The 18,041-nt window shown below is 47.5% G+C and overlaps 1 protein-coding gene across 1 annotated transcript in view; it reads left to right on the top strand.

Annotated features, from left to right (window-relative positions):
• The window catches only part of LMX1B (LIM homeobox transcription factor 1 beta), a 206,031-nt gene that overhangs the window by 168,895 nt on the left and 19,095 nt on the right, over positions 1–18,041 (top strand). The window contains 1 exon segment of the mRNA XM_069241773.1: positions 16,872–17,104. Coding sequence (XP_069097874.1) covers positions 16,872–17,104 — 233 coding nt within the window.

The following is an 18,041-nucleotide window of genomic DNA, read 5'->3' on the forward strand; positions in this document are numbered from 1 at the left end:
GTGACTGCTTTTTAAATAAAGCAGTTTTTTTTGTTTGTATTGCAGCCCGTTTTTTCTTAAAGGAAAACGAGTTGCAAAATAAAAAAAATAACAAAACCAATTGGTTTCGTTTTTTCAGAGTAGGCAGTGGTCCATTGGACCACAGCCTGCTCTGGAAAAACCTTTTTGGCAACATTCACAAAGGGGAAGGGGTCTCATGGGGACCCCTTCCCTTTTGCGAATGGGTTACCAGCAGTGTGACACTGGTGGTAACTGCGAAATGCTTTGCGACCGCGTTCACTGTCACAAAGCAATTTGGCATCGCAATGCGAGTCGCAAATAGGAAGGGGACACCCCTTCCTATTTGCAAGTACCGACTCGCAAATTGTGAATGAGCATTGCGATGAGCATTTTGCATAGCACCATGCAGAATGCTTGCTACATCTGGCCCTTTCTGCACAGTTTCTTGGAGCTACCATTTACACCTGGGGCCAGATGTGACAAATATCGGATTTAAAGGTAGGAATTGTTAATTGGTGAAGTTCTACCTTATTGGCCCTTGGTGTGAAAATCTGCACTATTACAAAGTTTGTCATATTGCACAGCCGCCGTTTTGACTAAAAAGCCTGAACTGTATAGCACTTCTGTATGCATTCTCTTTTTGTAAGAAAATGCAATGATTTTGTATCTTTACCTCGCGAGAGTTCGAGTCACCTCAGAGGAAAAACTATGCAAGGTATGCATTTGGGTACAAAACGCTGAGAAAGCAACACTTCCAAGCAGATGATTCAGCCACTATCTAGATCCTTGCAGGAAGGTCAATTACTGGGAACTTTGCAAAACTTTCCATCCGCCTAATTTAAAGAGACAGGGCTCACGTCAAAACGTCAGGGTTCGTGCCCCAACATGAGTCCCAGGCTGAGCCTTTCTTTAGTGGGTATTGTGGATTATATTGGGAACACAGTCGCTCATAACTGGTGGAATTGTGGCCTAGAAGCGGGGTTTGTTGTGTCCAAAGCTTCTACTTTAGCTGCCCCACATGACAAACTGGACAAATAAAATGCCAAACTTTAATGACCATTGAAAGAAAGTAAACATCCATCGTGCATGACCTCCTTTTGGACTCCATCTTTGCTGATCCGTCCAAGCTGGATTGCCTTACCTTTCAGCGGGGACCACAGGGAGATACAGGGGTTTAGGCCGACGCTGCTGGGAAAGTGTAAAACCAACACACACGCCCGGGGTGAAAGGCACTCAGGCCGCTCTAAGAGGGCCGGCTTATCACTTCAAGTGTGGATACAGGTGCGAGGAGGTCAGAGACCTGGGGGTCTCGAGTGCAAACACAGATGCGCAGATAGGGTCCCACAATGGGGCGGCCCAGGCCCCTCCCACGTCGCCTCTCATAGCAGCAGCGGTAGGACTGGCCTCGGTGAGGGAATGCAGGGCTTGTTGCCACAGCTCGCACTCTGTGGCCTTTCAGGGAGACTCACAGCCTCATGGAGTCTCTTTTTTGAAAAAAAACGAGCTAGTCATTCTTACATGAACTCACAATAGGATGTTGATTTTTTTACACAAGCTGTCACTTCCTTGTTAATATTACTAAGTGGCCTTTATTTGCCTTTTTGTTCCATTTTATTGCTACTGTTTTGCAAGAATAGTTATTTATTGTTATTTTTCCTCTGTGCATCAATCACAGTCTTTGGCTCACAATGCTGGAATGTTGAGCCTTCTGTGCTCTCAGCTCCTAGATCCTGTCCATAAAATAAAAAAATAAAACAACACTGGTTTCTCTGTAGAGACTGAGACTGGCACCTACAAACCAAATACGACACTGGTAGGTTAACGCACCTGCAGCGGGACATTGTCCATAAACTGCAGGTCGCAGGATGCAACCACGACAAGTTCTGCTCATGCTTTCAGTCTTCTAAGGATGCTGTGATGAGCGCCTTTTGGGTAACAATGACAAGTTATAAGTGTTCATTATTATTACTATTACTGTCGAATAGTCTTATGGACAGTTCTGTTCACAGAGTTTATACAATTTCAGAAAAGCCAGATCTCCCTCTGTGTAAGTGTTTTGGGAAATGGGAATACTCGACATTTTTTAATTAAAAAACATCAATATTTTAAAACATATGATTAAAGAAGAACAGTCTGAAAGAATGCAGGAGGTGCATAGAAAGGGGCATAGTTTTATTTGAAAATTGAGTTACAGGGTCTCCACTTTATTTGTTATGCTACAAATTAATATTTAATATTAATGTTATCCCTCGAATTGCAGCACTCTGAAGTGACCAGCAAGCCTCACACAAAAATCTATAAATGTCTTCGCCAATAAAATAATTAGAGGCATCTAGAGTTCATCAAAACATTCAACTACTAGACTTTATTCTATGATAGATGTTGTTATTACCTATCCCTATGGTATTCCTTTCACCAAACTCAGACCGATGAAAGGCGGAGTCATACATCCCAGGATTAAAACTGGGACTGAGCTCTTAGCTCACTGAGCTACCTTACTGGCTTATTACACCAGCCGCGTGAGGGTAAACAAACAATTATTTAGCACAGGGTAGTACGAATGCACCTATATTTAATTGTAATGCGAACAGTGGACTCAAGCAACACAGATATGGGCAATCGGAGAAGACATCCAGAGAAGAGAGATATAATCCAGAGGTCCATTCGCCATCATGCAGCATTGGCCATGATCACCAACATGGCGGCCACCTTGTTCCTTTATGTTTGGTTTGGTTGCCAGACTTGTTTGGACTTGGATTCCTGGCAGTCCACTTTAGGGCCCAACTGAACAGTTGTGTGATCCCTCTGGGGTACAGTTGCACAAGTCAGATTCACTGCAGTTTTCAACCCACATTATGTTGAAACTGAGACATGGTATAAAAGTACGCAGGACTGGGTCTGATGTCGCGGGGGGCTGGGCATGGCCCATGCATTTTCACTTGCCTGCATCTTTCCCCATGTCACACGGACGCAGGTCGTGCTCAAATGGGGAGTTGAGAGTTAAATTGCTATCTTTGAGTTCTGAACTTGGAAAGGTATTAAAGTGGGATTAGCCCTCTGCACAATCCAGCTCTTGTGCCATTCAGGGCCTTTCTCCCCCCCCCCCGGTGGATTGTACCATGCGGAGGGGTTCTGAGTGACTGCGGCCCTATAGACGAGGGGGAGCATCGCTCTGCAGCCCGGTGCTCGGCGCTAATCCGCCTTGTTCCCCGAAGAAGGATTTGCTTTGGCGGCCAAAGACCTTTCCTGCTCCCGGGGAAGGATGGGGGGCTACCCCGGAGAGGCGTGGTTGCTATAGCAGGGGGAGTCACGCCTGGGTATTCTCTCAATCCCCCTGGAGAATGGCCCCGAAAAGAGCGGAGGGCGAGTAAAACGGGGGATTAAATGGCCCAACAAAGGGAGACAGGAAGATAGGGGTCGGACACACAGGAATTACAGACAAAAAATAACGGAAGGTGACAAAAAGAGGAAATGGAAAAATAACAGCCGACACTCTGTCTAAAGAGAGAACTTGCTACAGGGGCGCTGCCCAGGGGGAGAGGCCGGCGCATGCGCCGTGGATAAATTAGGATGCAGGCAAGTGGACCCCTTGCACTCTCTTCCTTTTCCAACTACTGTCTGTCTACGTTTGCTTTTAAATAACCGTTCAAAAATACAGGACTTCCGGGTTCCCCTGGCACCAGCGTCTTCTATCTTTTACGAGTCTTGCTACAGTGTCCTGCTTATTTTTTTTTTATATTCCTGCGTTCGGGGTGTTTAATTCATTTTTTATCAAGGCGCTCATCTTTTCATTTTCTCCAACTAATCTCGTTTATATTCACTTTTACGAGCAAAAATGATAAATCAATAACTGTTAAACAATCACGATCCTTTAATGATCGATTTTGTGCCTTTTTGTCTGTCCTCTGCCATTCACCATTAACAGAACACACGTGAACACAGCATGATGTTTATCTGTGTCTCTGTGTTTATTGGTCTGTTTCACTATATATACGAGTGGAGCCGTGGGTTCATGTCTGCAGCCGTGGGTGCATGTCTGCAGCCACATGGGTGCATGTCTGCAGCCACATGGGAGCAAGCCTACAGACATAGGCGCTTGTCTGCAACCATGGGTGCATGTCTGGGGACATGGAGGGCATGTCTACAGACATAAGTGCATGTCTGCAGCCATGGATGCATGTGTGGGGCTATGGGTGCATGTCTGCAGCCACAAGTGCATGTCTGCAGCCATAGGTGCATGTCTGAATACACGGGAGCATATCTACAGACATACGTGCATGTCTGCAGCCATGGGAGCATATCTGGAGCCGTGAGTGGCCGTCTGGATCCGTGGGAGCCTTTCTGGTGCCATGGAAGTATGTTTGCAGCCGTGGGGGCATGTCTTCAGCCGTGGGTGCATGTCTGTAGCCGTGGGTCCATGTCTACATCTGTTGGGGCATGTTTGCAGCCGTGGGTGCATGTCTGCAGGCATGGGTGCATGCTGGAGCTATGGCAGTTTATCTGGATCCATGGGAGCATGTCTGGAGCCTTGAGTGGCTGTCTGGATCCATGGCAGTTTATCTGGAGCCATGGGAGCATGTCTGGAGAAGTCAGTGCATGCCTGGAGCCATGGGAGCATGTTTAAAGCCATGGGTGCATGTCTGCAGGCAGGGGTGCATGCTGGAGCCATGGCAGTTTATCTGGAGCCATGGGAGCATGTCTGGAGAAGTTAGTGCATGCCTGGAGCCATGGGAGCATTTTTAAAGCCATGGGTGCATGTCTGCAGGCATGGGTGCATGCTGGAGCCATGGCAGTTTATCTGGAGCCATGGGAGCATGTCTTGAGAAGTTAGTGCATGCCTGGAGCCATGGGAGCAAGTTTAAAGCCATGGGTGCATGTCTGCAGGCATGGGCGCATGCTGGAGCCATGGCAGTTTATCTGGAGCCATGGGAGCATGTCTGGAGAAGTCAGTGCATGCCTGGAGCCATGGGAGCATGTTTAAAGCCATGGGTGCATGTCTGCAGGCATGGGTGCATGCTGAAGCCATGGCAGTTTATCTGGAGCCATGGGAGCATGTCTGGAGAAGTCAGTGCATGCCTGGAGCCGTGGGAGCGTGTTCAAAGCCATGGGTACATGTCTGTAGCCAAGAGTACATGTCCGCAGGCATGGGTGCATGCCTGCACGGGTGCATGTCTGCATCCATAGGTTCCTGTTTGCATTCACAGGTGCATCTCTTAAGCCATTAGAGCCTGTCTGCAGCTGTCTGTAAGGCTGCCTGTGCAGATCTCTGTATGCGTGTCTGTCATCTTCTCAGCTGGCGCTTAGTGTGTCAGTGTGCTACAGGCGGTCTATATCATGTTATTAGCGTGCAGAAGGACAGCTCTGCCTATGCACTCAGTGCTTCATAAATAGATGTTTTAATATCTGCGCAGCTCCATGCAAATACCGCACAGATAGACACACAAAGACACACATTATGAAGTATCTTGTGTTACTAGCGTGCAGAAGGACCGCCATGCCTATGCACTCTGTGCCTCACAAACAGTACTTATAATATCTGCGCAGCTCCATGCCTATACCGCACAGGTACATGCACAGAGACATACCCACATTCTGAACTATACCATGGAACAAGTGTGGCGAGGACAGCTCTCCTTATGCACTCCGTGCTTCACAAACAGTACTTATAATATCTGCGCAGCTCCATGCCTATACCGCACAGGTACATGCACAGAGACATACCCACATTCTGAACTATAGCCTGACACAAGTGTGGCGAGGGACAGCTCTCCCTATGCAATCTGTGCTTCACAAACAGTACTTATAATATCTGCGCAGCTCCATGCCTATACCGCACAGGTACATGCACAGAGACATACCCACATTCTGAACTATACCATGGAACAAGTGTGGCAAGGACAGCTCTCCTTATGCACTCTGTGCTTCACAAACAGTACTTTTAATATCTGCGCAGCTCCATGCCTATACCGCACAGGTACATGCACAGAGGCATACCCACATTCTGAACTACAGCCTGGCACAAGTGTGGCGAGGGACAGCTCTCCTTATGCACTCTGTGCTTCACAAACAGTACTTTTAATATCTGCGCAGCTCCATGCCTATACCGCACAGGTACAAGCACAGAGACATACCCACATTCTGAACTACACCCTGGCACAAGTGTGGCGAGGGACAGCTCTCCCTATGCACTCTGTGCTTCACAAACATTACTTTTAATATCTGCGCAGCTCCATGCCTATACCGCACAGGTACATGCACAGAGGCATACCCACATTCTGAACTACACCCTGGCACAAGTGTGGCGAAGGACAGCTCTCCCTATGCACTCTGTGCTTCACAAACAGTACTTTTAATATCTGCGCAGCACCATGCCTATACCGCACAGGTACATGCACGGAGGCATACCCACATTCTGAACTACAGCCTGGCACAAGTGTGGCGAGGGACAGCTCTCCCTATGCACTCTGTGCTTCACAAACAGTACTTTTAATATCTGGGCAGCTCTATGCCTATACCGCACAGGTACATGCACAGAGACATACCCACATTCTGAACTACACCCTGGCACAAGTGTGGCGAGGGACAGCTCTCCCTATGCACTCTGTGCTTCACAAACATTACTTTTAATATCTGCACAGCTCCATGCCTATACCGCACAGGTACATGCACAGAGGCATACCCACATTCTGAACTACACCCTGGCACAAGTGTGGCGAGGGACAGCTCTCCTTATGCACTCAGTGTTCCATAAATAGCCATTATGCTGTGTGATTTGAGATGTACATGAATGCATGTGTGCATGTGCAGCACACAAAAACACTGGGCGCACTCAACTATGTAGAATACTACATGTCTGAAGGAAGCAATGGACTGTGTACACATACAGTGTACCAAAGCAAATCATTTGTATGCCTATATGATGAAACACATTCACGAAAATAGCTGCACATCTGCATGAACATGGTACATAGGCACACATGCACACGCCTGCACTAGTACAGGGCCTAATGTCACTGACGTTACAGTGTTTATAATGGGCTCCACTGTGCATTTTGCACATGGTACACACTTGTTTTATGCATAAACCCTCAGCCCTGGTGCTTGCACACTGCAGGGCTCCTCTGGGGTCGTGTGCACGCCCTGTAATGTGTACTCTGCACGCCCCTCTAGTATGAACAATGATGTGTTGAGGGGTCCTGCCAGTGGAACCCCTGCTGGAAAGACATTAGCCCTCACGACTAACACATCTCCTCTCGCACATCACTCACACACGCGGTGGACGGTGGGCGTGTGGGGTGTAACCGGTGTATCATAACTCCGGCATGCAGGAAAAGTTATGACACTTTTTGCAGGCACAAACTATCTTCTCTTTCTAAAGGTGTGTGACGGGCGGGAGTAAATGTTCTTTCATTTCCTGGGTGGCTCCCAGCAGAGCACCCCTCGGTATTCTTGTGCACACCTCCCCTGCATGCTGTAGCGGATAGTTCACCAGGTGAGGGACATACGGCTCACTCATGTTATCACGGAGCTCCACACCCTGCGGGCAGGTCCACAACTGAGGAACGGATGTGCGCCCAACAGTGCCTAGAGGACAAGTGAACGGTGAATGTGCACTATATAAAAGTGAGTAAGATTTCACAACCAGTGCTGCAACGTGAAAAGATAGCTTCCCCCACACCCCGCAGAATGTGAAGAGGAGCCCCTGAGTCCCCCATATTTCACATCTAATCATTGGCCTTGGATGGGATGGGGCCCTTCTGAAGGATGTGGGGGCTGCTGGATGGTTGGGGGGACACTACACCAAAGGGGCTGCAGGGGCCTGCCTTACATCCTTTACAACTTACTCTAAAATTAAATGAAATACGTGGGACATCTGGTCGCTCCATCCAAGGCCAGTTGATGATCGTCCATTTGTTCTATCTGCAGTCCCCAAATTGAACAGCAGACACCCTTCTTTCCTTCTCCCCCATCTTGTGAACTGCTGAGAAGCAAAGTGGTGAGAGCGCTTTAAATGAAATCCAAATTAATCTAAATCATTGTACTTGAATAAACCAAGAGAGACGACTGAAGAGATCATCTCTTACAATTAACATTTTAAGTGCTTCAGTGAAAGTCTACCAGACCTTGGCCCATATGCACCAACGCATTGACCCACACACAGAATAGTAAGACCCCTTTGATGCATCAGGCCGCTTGTGCTTAAGACACTTTAGGACACGCTCTCTTGATGAGCACAGATAGAGGGAATGATGTGACAACAAGATCTCATCCAATTTATGTCATAATAAGACTCATTCACTGAAGGATGGCACATTAGATGTCATCCACTGAACAGCATCATAACATATCTCATATTTTAACGCTGTCATAATCGGCTTTATCCTGTGAATGATATCATCATAGGTCTCATGAGCGAAGGGACTCTCAATAGGTCTCACTTTGTTTATTACGTCATTATAAGTCTTAAAGAGTGAGTGATGTAACAATTGTTTTTAAACAGTAAATGATGTCATAATAGATTTCTTCCTCTTAATGATGTTATAATATGTCTTATCCAGTGAATGGTGTCCCTATAGGTCCCATCCAATGAATGGCACATCTGAATGTAGCCAGATAGTGACTTTGACACATATACAGCTTAAATTCTATACTTTTATGACAGAATAATACCCATGTCCATCATTGGTTGCCTTTGGTTTACAACAAGTAACAGTAAAAGTTAGGGAGACTCAAAGGTGCAGAGTCTGTCTCCAGAAGCATCGCAAGGCAAAGTTTGCACTGTTGAGGCAGAGCATTAACTTCAGTTCCCTGGGCTCAATTTTTTTAATCAATATTTTTTTAATTGCAAACATGAGCCTTGGAATTCTGTCGGAGCCCATAACTTTTATGACAGCTTCCCGCGCTCCAGAAGAGATTAGAGGAAAATTGCTGCCATAATCTGCCCAGTGCCGAGGCGGTGCCGTAAAGCGCTGCGCGGAAGAACCATCAGATTCCCAAAGGTGGACTGCGCCGGAGTCATATCAGTGACTTCCTAAATGAAAAATTGTTTTAATTCACAAGCGAGGACCCATAATTTGATTCTTCATAAATTTCTCCATCAGCGCATAGCAGCGAAAGGCTGCCGTAATGGAAGATGTGTGACAGAGTTAATGGACATGCTTGGAGAGCGGTCCATTAAGCGGAGAGACCTAGAAGCCTTGGCATGAGCTCTGCTGACTAGTTTCAAAGAGAGCATCTGCTATGTCCCAGGCCTTATAAGTTGCATTTTTGAAAACACTGACTAGTGAAAGTTGTACATTTACTCCTTCTATCGGGACCATGCCTTTTTATTTTTTTGTATTTATGCTTTTATATAAAGTATAATTTTCTTTACATTCTCTCCTGTGATCTTAGCTTACCTTTTCTGTGTTTTGGAGACGTTTCCTGTTCCAATAAGGACCTCTTTGGTCCCAGCACAGGTACAGCATCTGTAAATTAATCAATGTATAACACCCGAGTGTCACACCAAGGCAGGAGGCCTCAGCCAGTGGAGTACCCGCGTGAATACGTGAATATGATGCTCTTTTAAGGTTATACACAACAGAAAGATGTCCACATATTCTGCACTCCATTTTTAAGCGTTAAGTAAGAACGAGTGAAAAGTACGTAAAAAACTGAGTTACAGATGGGAATACATTTCCCTCTTTTAGTTCCTGTAAATCATATGGCTGTTGTTGAGTAGTTACTCGTCCATACCACACAATTAACTCTGGTGTCATCTGAAATAGCCGGTGTTGGGAAGGAAGGGTCCCTCGCCCGATTTGTAAGCCTTATTTTCAACGTCTCCGGGTCTTTCCACCCTGTCTGAGGTAGGCTTGCAGGGCAGGTGTTTCCCTAACCTGAGTAGTTTGCGATAAAGCCACGAACCTGCAATCCAAGCCATGAAGCTGAGCTGGACCGGTCTGTAGCCACTTGGGCTATTTCCTGTTCGGTCTGTGGCTCTGAAGGGAATATGGCAGGGTTTAGGCAGAGGCAATCTTATGGCCTACTGTTGGCTCTGCCATAACCTTACCGGCCTCTCAGGGCACACACCTGCCTGAATATTTTGCATTTTCAATATTGGTCTTTCCACCTCCTGAAGATTTGAAATGGCACAATTCAAGGAATACCCAGAGATTAATGACATCAGATAATATATATCACGTTATCAGGAAGGAGGAGGGAACGGCTGGATGCTGCAGGTTTTAAAGGTGTGCACTTTTTATCCCGTTGCTAAGATGCGCTTAAGGCATCATCTTTTGAAGTGGAAATTAGGTGTCTTAAGAGGACCAAAAGAGAATCGAACAATGTCGCCGCCTTTCGTGAAACTGGCAGAATCTCTCTTTATCAGGACGCAAAGGTGGTGACTGAGAGCATCTGCCCCCTAAAGCGGGGAGCGCTGGGTAGGAACGCCCCACCGTGCTTGTAGGCAGGGTCCGGCGGGTGGGCAAACAGCCTCGGCCTGTCTCTTACCAGCCGCCTCTGTTTAACAAGCCCGTCGGAGCGCGCCTAATGTGCACGGCAAATTATACCGCACGCAAGGCAAGCTTTCGACCAATTATACCTGAGCTGTAATAAAACAATTACAGCGTGTTTGCCTTTCAGATGAAGGAAATGAAAAGGACAGGTTAGTGGGCCGAAAGGTAAAGGAAAGACAGCAGCGGAAATGATGGAAGTAAACAGGGGAGCCACTGATGCCCAGGAACGGAGCAGGGCCCGGCTGAGGGAAGATAACTTGGCCAGAGTTTGCTCAAACACCACACAAATTAAAGGCCAGATGGTTGGGCCCTGTACCGGAAGGGGCGGGGATCGTATAACTGGCTGTGTGCACTATAATTACAAAGCCATCCTGGCTTCCTGGTGTTGGCCTCTCCCTATCTCTCAATGATGGTGTATTCTGATTAATTCAGAGGTTGTAAAGAAAGGGCCAGATTTACAAGGCCTTGGCGCCACCGGAGTGTCAATATTGCGTCACTTTTTTTGACGCAGTGCACTGCGCAGCATTTACAAGACGGTGCTAAGCCACTTTTTGTGGCTAAACGCCATCTTGTAAATATGGCCCCCTCCGACGCAGTTTTCTGCGGCAGGGGGGCGTGCGATGGATGTAGCTGTAGGAGTATTACCGCAACACCCATTGCTTTTGGCTCTGCCCCAGAATGCGTAAATCTGTGGCAGTGGCAAAAAACTAACGCCACCCCAGGAGTGGTGTCAGCGTGCCGCAACGAGGAGGAATACTTATGGTTCTCCTCGTTTTTGCTTTTTCTATGTGTGCCGCATCCGCAGCACACAAAGAAAGAGCAAAAGGCTGTGGTTGATTGTTTATGTGCAGGAAGGTGTCCCTTTGTGCACATAAACAATCATTCAATAATGACGATTTGCTACTTCTATGCGTGCTGCATTCTTCAGCACACCTAGGAGTAACAAATTGCCATTATTGATTGTTTATGTACCTTCTTGCACATAAACAATCAATCCCCTCACCGCAGGCATCCTTGCACTATGATGCAAGGATGCCTGCGTTGGCGCTGTCAGCTAAATTTAGCTCTGACGCAGGGGGAAACACGGAGGCGCGCCGTATTATAGTAAATACGGCGCATCCCTGTGTTTCTAAAGTGACGCAGTGAGGTGCCACTTTTTAGTAAAGTTTACCAGAATAAGCAAATGGAGCAACTCCATTGCCCTCCATATTTGCTGCTCACGTAAGAAGGGGTGGATTAAACGGGTCTTGCTGCTCACTAAAGGCCAGATTTACAAGGCCCTTGTGCCTCCTTGCACCACAGCAGCGTGATTTCCCTCTGCCGTATTTACAAAGTGGCACGATGCTAGCATTGCACCACTTTGTTATCCCTTGCGCCACATTATACTTGCGCCAGGTTTAATTTATGCAAGGGGGGCGACGTTCCCACGCAGGGAGACCGCAAAAAATGGCGTGGTGAAATTTACAAGATTTCACTGCAACACTTTTTTCCGTCATTTTTAACACCTGTCCGGGTCAGGCGCCGGAGTGACGGGCCCATAGTAACCTGTGGGCCTCCCTAGTGCTTTGCTGTACTCGCTCCATAATATATGGCGCTAATCCAGCAAAGCGCCACAGTAGCGTAATAAATTATTACACTAGTGTGGAAATGAGTGCCATGGTGCGCTGTATTATAAATATGGCGCAACCATAGTGTCGTTAGGTGGGGCAGCGCATAAAAAGTGGTGCTTCGGGACCCACGAGCCACTTTCTTGTAGATCTGGCCCCAAATTTTTCGCAGTCGGGCAAAAGAAGGTGAAAACGGATTGCACACTACTGCTGACTTTTGTAAAACACAACACAAAGTGCACACATTTTATTAACCTTACAAATGAGAACAAATAGAAAAAGTTGGAGACAAAACCAGCGTGGTCCTTTTCTTAAGTAACTACCCAACATAGTTCAAAATCCCGATGGTAACGCCTCAGTGGCAAAGCGAGAAACTTTCCAACACGTCACATTTTTCACAGACCTTCGCAAAAACTGGAAACCGACCTTTTCTCGCCGGCAGAGCCAAAGCCCAGAGAGAATATTAGGGGAAGGGGATTTCATGGGGCGCGGTCGGAATTGAATGGATTTTCGAGGCGCCTCCTCCTAGGTATCAGGCCCACATTCCTGGCCGGCGGAAGCAGCCGCCCCATGGCGCGCTGGTCCCGTCCCAGCTTATATCCACCCATTGATGGGCAGCGGACCGTGCGGGGCCCCGCTGCCACCTTCTAACAGATGAACTGACGCCGGCCAGAGGAGTCAAATGCCTTCGCACCAGATCGGCTAAGCCTCAAATTCTTCAAACGTGCCCCATCTCAACAACACCTTCCGGACAAAGGGCCCCGGCTTAACTCAACTGAGCCGGACAGCTTTAAGGCGCTAAGTGGAAACAACTTTTTTAACAGCCTGCTAACTCTTTTTGCGTGAACTCACGCCCCTCCGCTGTTCAAAGGGGTCTCTCCCTCTGGGGCTGGGACCACCGGTTTGCGCAGCGGCGTCAGGCGCGCGGAAGGGGTTACGTTTCCACCTTGTTATGGCTTTGATGGCTGCTGAAATCTGAAACACGTCCAGTCCCAGTCCATCGCTTTCCATCAGGTATTTCCATTTCTAGGGCCCTCTTTCCCGGCACCTCGTCTCCACCAGGGGCGTCTCTGTCAGCCCGTGGTCCAGGGCTTTTCTGTCCGTACAAGTCGGTCTCTGTGATTCTGCTTGTGTTTAGGGGCCTTGGTGTTAGTGACAGTGCTGTTCTGTACATCTGTCCTCTGGAACTCAGTGTCTGGCCTTCTGACAGTGTCTAGATCCCTTACTGTTAGTGACAGTGCTGTTCTGTACATCTGTCCTCTGGAACTCAGTGTCCGGCCTTCTGACAGTGTCTAGAACCCTAACTGTTAGTGCTGTTCTGTACATCTGTCCTCTGGAAGTCAGTGTTCGGCCTTCTGACAGTGTCTAGAACCCCAACTGTTAGTGCTGTTCTGTACACCTGTCCTCTGGCAATCAGTGTCCGGCCTTCCGACAGTGTCTAGAACCCTAACTGTTAGTGCTGTTCTGTACACCTGACCTCTGGCAGTCAGTGTCCGGCCTTCTGACAGTGTCTAGAACCCCAACAGTTAGTGACAGTGCTGTTCTGTACACCTGACCTCTGGCAGTCAGTGTCCGGCCTTCTGACAGTGTCTAGAACCCTTACTGTTAGTGCTGTTCTGTACACCTGTCCCCTCACAGTCAGTGTCCAGCCTTCTGACAGTGTCTAGAACCCTTACCGTTAGTGCTGTTCTGTACACCTGTCCCCTCACAGTCAGTGTCCAGCCTTCTGACAGTGTCTAGGACCCGTGCTGTTAGTGCTGTTCTGTACACCTGACCTCTGGAAGTCAGTGTCCGGCCTTCTGACAGTGTCTAGAACCCTTACTGTTAGTGACAGTGCTGTTCTGTACATCTGTCCTCTGGCAGTCAGTGTCCGGCCTTCTGACAGTGTCTAGAACCCTAACTGTTAGTGCTGTTCTGTACACCTGTCCCCTCACAGTCAGTGTCCGGCCTTCTGACAGTGTCTAGGACCCGTGCTGTTAGTGCTGTTCTGTACACCTGACCTCTGGAAGCCAGTCTCCGGCCTTCTGACAGTGTCTAGAACCCTTACTGTTAGTGACAGTGCTGTTCTGTACATCTGTCCTCTGGCAGTCAGTGTCCGGCCTTCTGACAGTGTCTAGAACCCTAACTGTTAGTGCTGTTCTGTACACCTGTCCCCTCACAGTCAGTGTCCGGCCTTCTGACAGTGTCTAGAACCCGTGCTGTTAGTGACAGTGCTGTTCTGTACACCTGACCTCTGGCAGTCAGTGTCCGGCCTTCTGACAGTGTCTAGAACCCTTACTGTTAGTGCTGTTCTGTACACCTGACCTCTGGCAGTCAGTGTCCGGCCCTCTGACAGTGTCTAGAACCCTAACTGTTAGTGCTGTTCTGTACACCTGACCTCTGGCAGTCAGTGTCCGGCCTTCTGACAGTGTCTAGAACCCTTACTGTTAGTGCTGTTCTGTACACCTGACCTCTGGCAGTCAGTGTCCGGCCTTCTGACAGTGTCTAGAACCCTTACTGTTAGTGACAGTGCTGTTCTGTACATCTGTCCTCTGGCAGTCAGTGTCCGGCCTTCCGATAGTGTCTAGAACCCTTACTGTTAGTGACAGTGCTGTTCTGTACACCTGACCTCTGGCAGTCAGTGTCCAGCCTTCTGACAGTGTCTAGGACTTGTGCTGTTAGTGCTGTTCTGTACACCTGTCCCCTCACAGTCAGTTTCCGGCCTTCTGACAGTGTCTAGGACCCGTGCTGTTAGTGCTGTTCTGTACACCTGTCCCCTCACAGTCAGTTTCCGGCCCTCTGACAGTGTCTAGAACCCTTGCTATTAGTGCTGTTTTGTACATCTGTCCTCTCCCAGTCAGTTCACGACCCTCTGACAGTGTTATTGCTACATTTAGGTGTTAAACTAGTACTAATAAAGTGCAACTGATGCCCAGAAAGTGTTAACAAGTTTCAAAAAGATAAAATAATGAGATAATACTATCACAAAATGCGCCGCTCAATGCTGCATAATTTACCATTTCTTGACGCATAATTTACTTAACCCTGCTGCATAATTTGGCCCTCCTCTGCCGCATAATTCCAGTGGCCCTGCCTCTGAGGGACAGTCCATGGTTGGAATTTTAGAGCTGTTCAGACTGGATACTCTTTTGCCAGTCTGATTGGCTGCTGTGCAACCAATCAGACTAATCTAGACTCTGGGTGATACTATCTCTGCAGAGACATTGGCAACAGGGGATGCACCGTTGCAGTAGTTGCCCTGCGTGACCCCTTGCAGCTGAAACTGTCCCTAAAGGTTGCACTTTGATATTTGTTGTTTTTGTTTTTTATCAATTCTGAGTCTTAGTATTTTGTAGGATTGCAGCCCCCTAATTCTACGACTTCTTTTGTTGGTTAGAATATAGACCCATAACCTAAAATACATATTTGGCCATTCAGAAGACAACCTTAAAGTGCACGTGCCCCGTCGCCATTCCTCTATATCCAGGTCCATATAACTCTTCCGACTGTGACTACTGACCCCCTCAGACAACAGGAAGTAAAAAGTCATCCTATCTTCTCACTGCACCGAGCAGCCAATCATTACTTCGATATGTGTCCCACTTTTGAACTGAACCATGCAGCGCGTGCAGACAATCGCTGGTCTGTTCCACAAATGAATACACGCCACTGTCGAAAAGGCAAAGACAGTGGTGTATTGTGATGGCCTTGCATCACACCTGGGGATCCATTTCCAAAAACTGTTTGCTGTAGAAACAAATAGTTCACACACATTTCAAATGGGTCAACACAAATTTAATAGATGCCTCTGTGATAGAAAGCCTAACCCATCACTCTTGCCTGGAGTGAACTAATATTGGTGGACTCCAGGAAGTCCCTATTCCAGCTGTGTCTTGTCTCCACAGTCACCCCAAAAGCAATGGTGGCCCTTTGTGGCGGAACAATGCTGGCTGCTTTTCCCAGAGCCCACATGCATCTGGGTTGCATGACAAGTTAAGCAACTTTAGTCACGCCCACTTCAGGAAGGCTTCTTTGCTTCCGCCCACTTCAGGAAGTTTCTAGTACATTTCACAAGTGTTCAGATTAGCATCCAGTTGTGAACTGTGGAAGCAAAACCCTGCAAAAATGATGGGAGACAGGAAAAAAAATCCATAACACAACAAACCTGACGGGAACGAACTATGCAAATGCACTTAAAATACACTATAAAAAACAGTAAAAAGCCGAACTAGTACGTGTTGCTGATTGATTTACAAACAAAAAAGTTTTAGTGGGAAAATTCTCGTATTAAAAAAATATTTGTTGGATTTTGTCACTGTTGATTTAGTTCTTTACAATCCATAAGCTTTTCAAGTTTATAAAAATGTGAGCTTTTCACAACTCCGCCGGCTCTAATCTAGCCCTATGCCAGTATGGTTAAAACGTTTATTGGTTTTATGATGCTGTGTGTATATTAGCACTTTACAGTGCCAACTCTCGTTATGTTGGTGTTATTTCCTGCACTTGTTGCATGATTGCCAAACATGCCCTTTGATGGGATGCAAGAGGGTAGAAGATGCCAGGCCAGGCCACAAACCTCTGGAAACCCATGAACTGGGAAGTAATAATTCAGTGAATTGCTCTCAATATGACCACATTGATAACGAGTGGGAGGGAAACACAACAACTGGCAGAAAGTTGGCATGGGCTCCAAGGGCTACTCAATGCTGTGAATGGGGGTCTTGTCTTTAGCAATGTGCTTTGCAGGCACTGGGAAAGGTTCACTCACTCTGGGCTCTTCTCTTTCCAGGCTCTTTGCGGCAAAGTGCAGCGGCTGCATGGAAAAAATAGCGCCAACGGAGTTCGTGATGCGAGCCCTGGAGTGCGTCTACCACCTAAGCTGCTTCTGCTGCTGCGTCTGCGAGAGACAGCTGAGGAAAGGCGACGAGTTTGTGCTGAAGGAAGGACAGTTGCTGTGCAAAAGTGACTATGAGAAGGAGAAAGATCTCCTCAGCTCCGTCAGCCCCGACGACTCCGACTCAGGTAATAATCCGCTTTGTGGTGCACAACATTGGCGGCGAGGACGTAGGCTGAGGCCTTCCTACATTCTCAATGGTGAAATGTGATCTTAATGCCAGTTCCAATGTCATTTCCACTGAGCTGCTCAGACACAGCTAGGCAAGTGCTAAGATGAACATGAACTGTATCCTTCCTGCATTTCTTAGGGGGAGTACGTCATCACCCAGAGGGCTTTGCATTGATTTCCTATCTCCTAGTTGAGGGCCACCAGTTTTTCAAAGTGTTGACTTTGAAGTTGGTGCACAGTGTTTGTTCCTTCTTGGTAGACATATCATTTTCACGTCCTATATTTATAGAAAAGGAAGGTTTCCCCCACTGCAGGCTTGTGTTTCATTGAACATCTTCCTACCCTCTTCAGTGTGGTCTGTCATGTGATGTGAGACACAGTCAGGCTGGGTGATGGGCTCAAGTGTTTTCTGCCCCATACAAGGGTGGAGAAAATAAAAAAATAAAGAGTTTGCATCTAGGTCCACTAGGCCAACCATAACTTTCCATAGTGGCTTCTGCATTACCTCTTCAAGCCTACAGAGAGTTCTGTGTAAACCATCACCACAAGGTTGGGTAGTTGGGTGAGGGTCTTTCAGAACCCGTCCAGCATGTACTGGGAATGACAGTGCTCCCTTGGGAGGGGGTGACACGACGTAGATTCTGACGCTGGTGTTTGCACTCTGTGGTGCTGCGCTTAAGGAACCAAGACTTTGTCACTGGGGACCTGGCACTGAGATGCTATCATAAGGCTAATGTCCAACATGTCTAGTACTTGTTTTGCTTTTGTTGAGACTCAGCTTGAATTGGGCAAGAAGAGAAGTTCTGCATTTGGAGCTATTTCTTAGTGCAAGAAGGCTCCCTCGCTTCCAGGGTGAATTCTGGGCAGAGAATTAGTACTAAATGCAACAGAACA

The sequence above is a fragment of the Pleurodeles waltl genome, chromosome 6 (assembly GCF_031143425.1).
Source record: "Pleurodeles waltl isolate 20211129_DDA chromosome 6, aPleWal1.hap1.20221129, whole genome shotgun sequence".
Taxonomy (NCBI): domain Eukaryota; kingdom Metazoa; phylum Chordata; class Amphibia; order Caudata; family Salamandridae; genus Pleurodeles; species Pleurodeles waltl.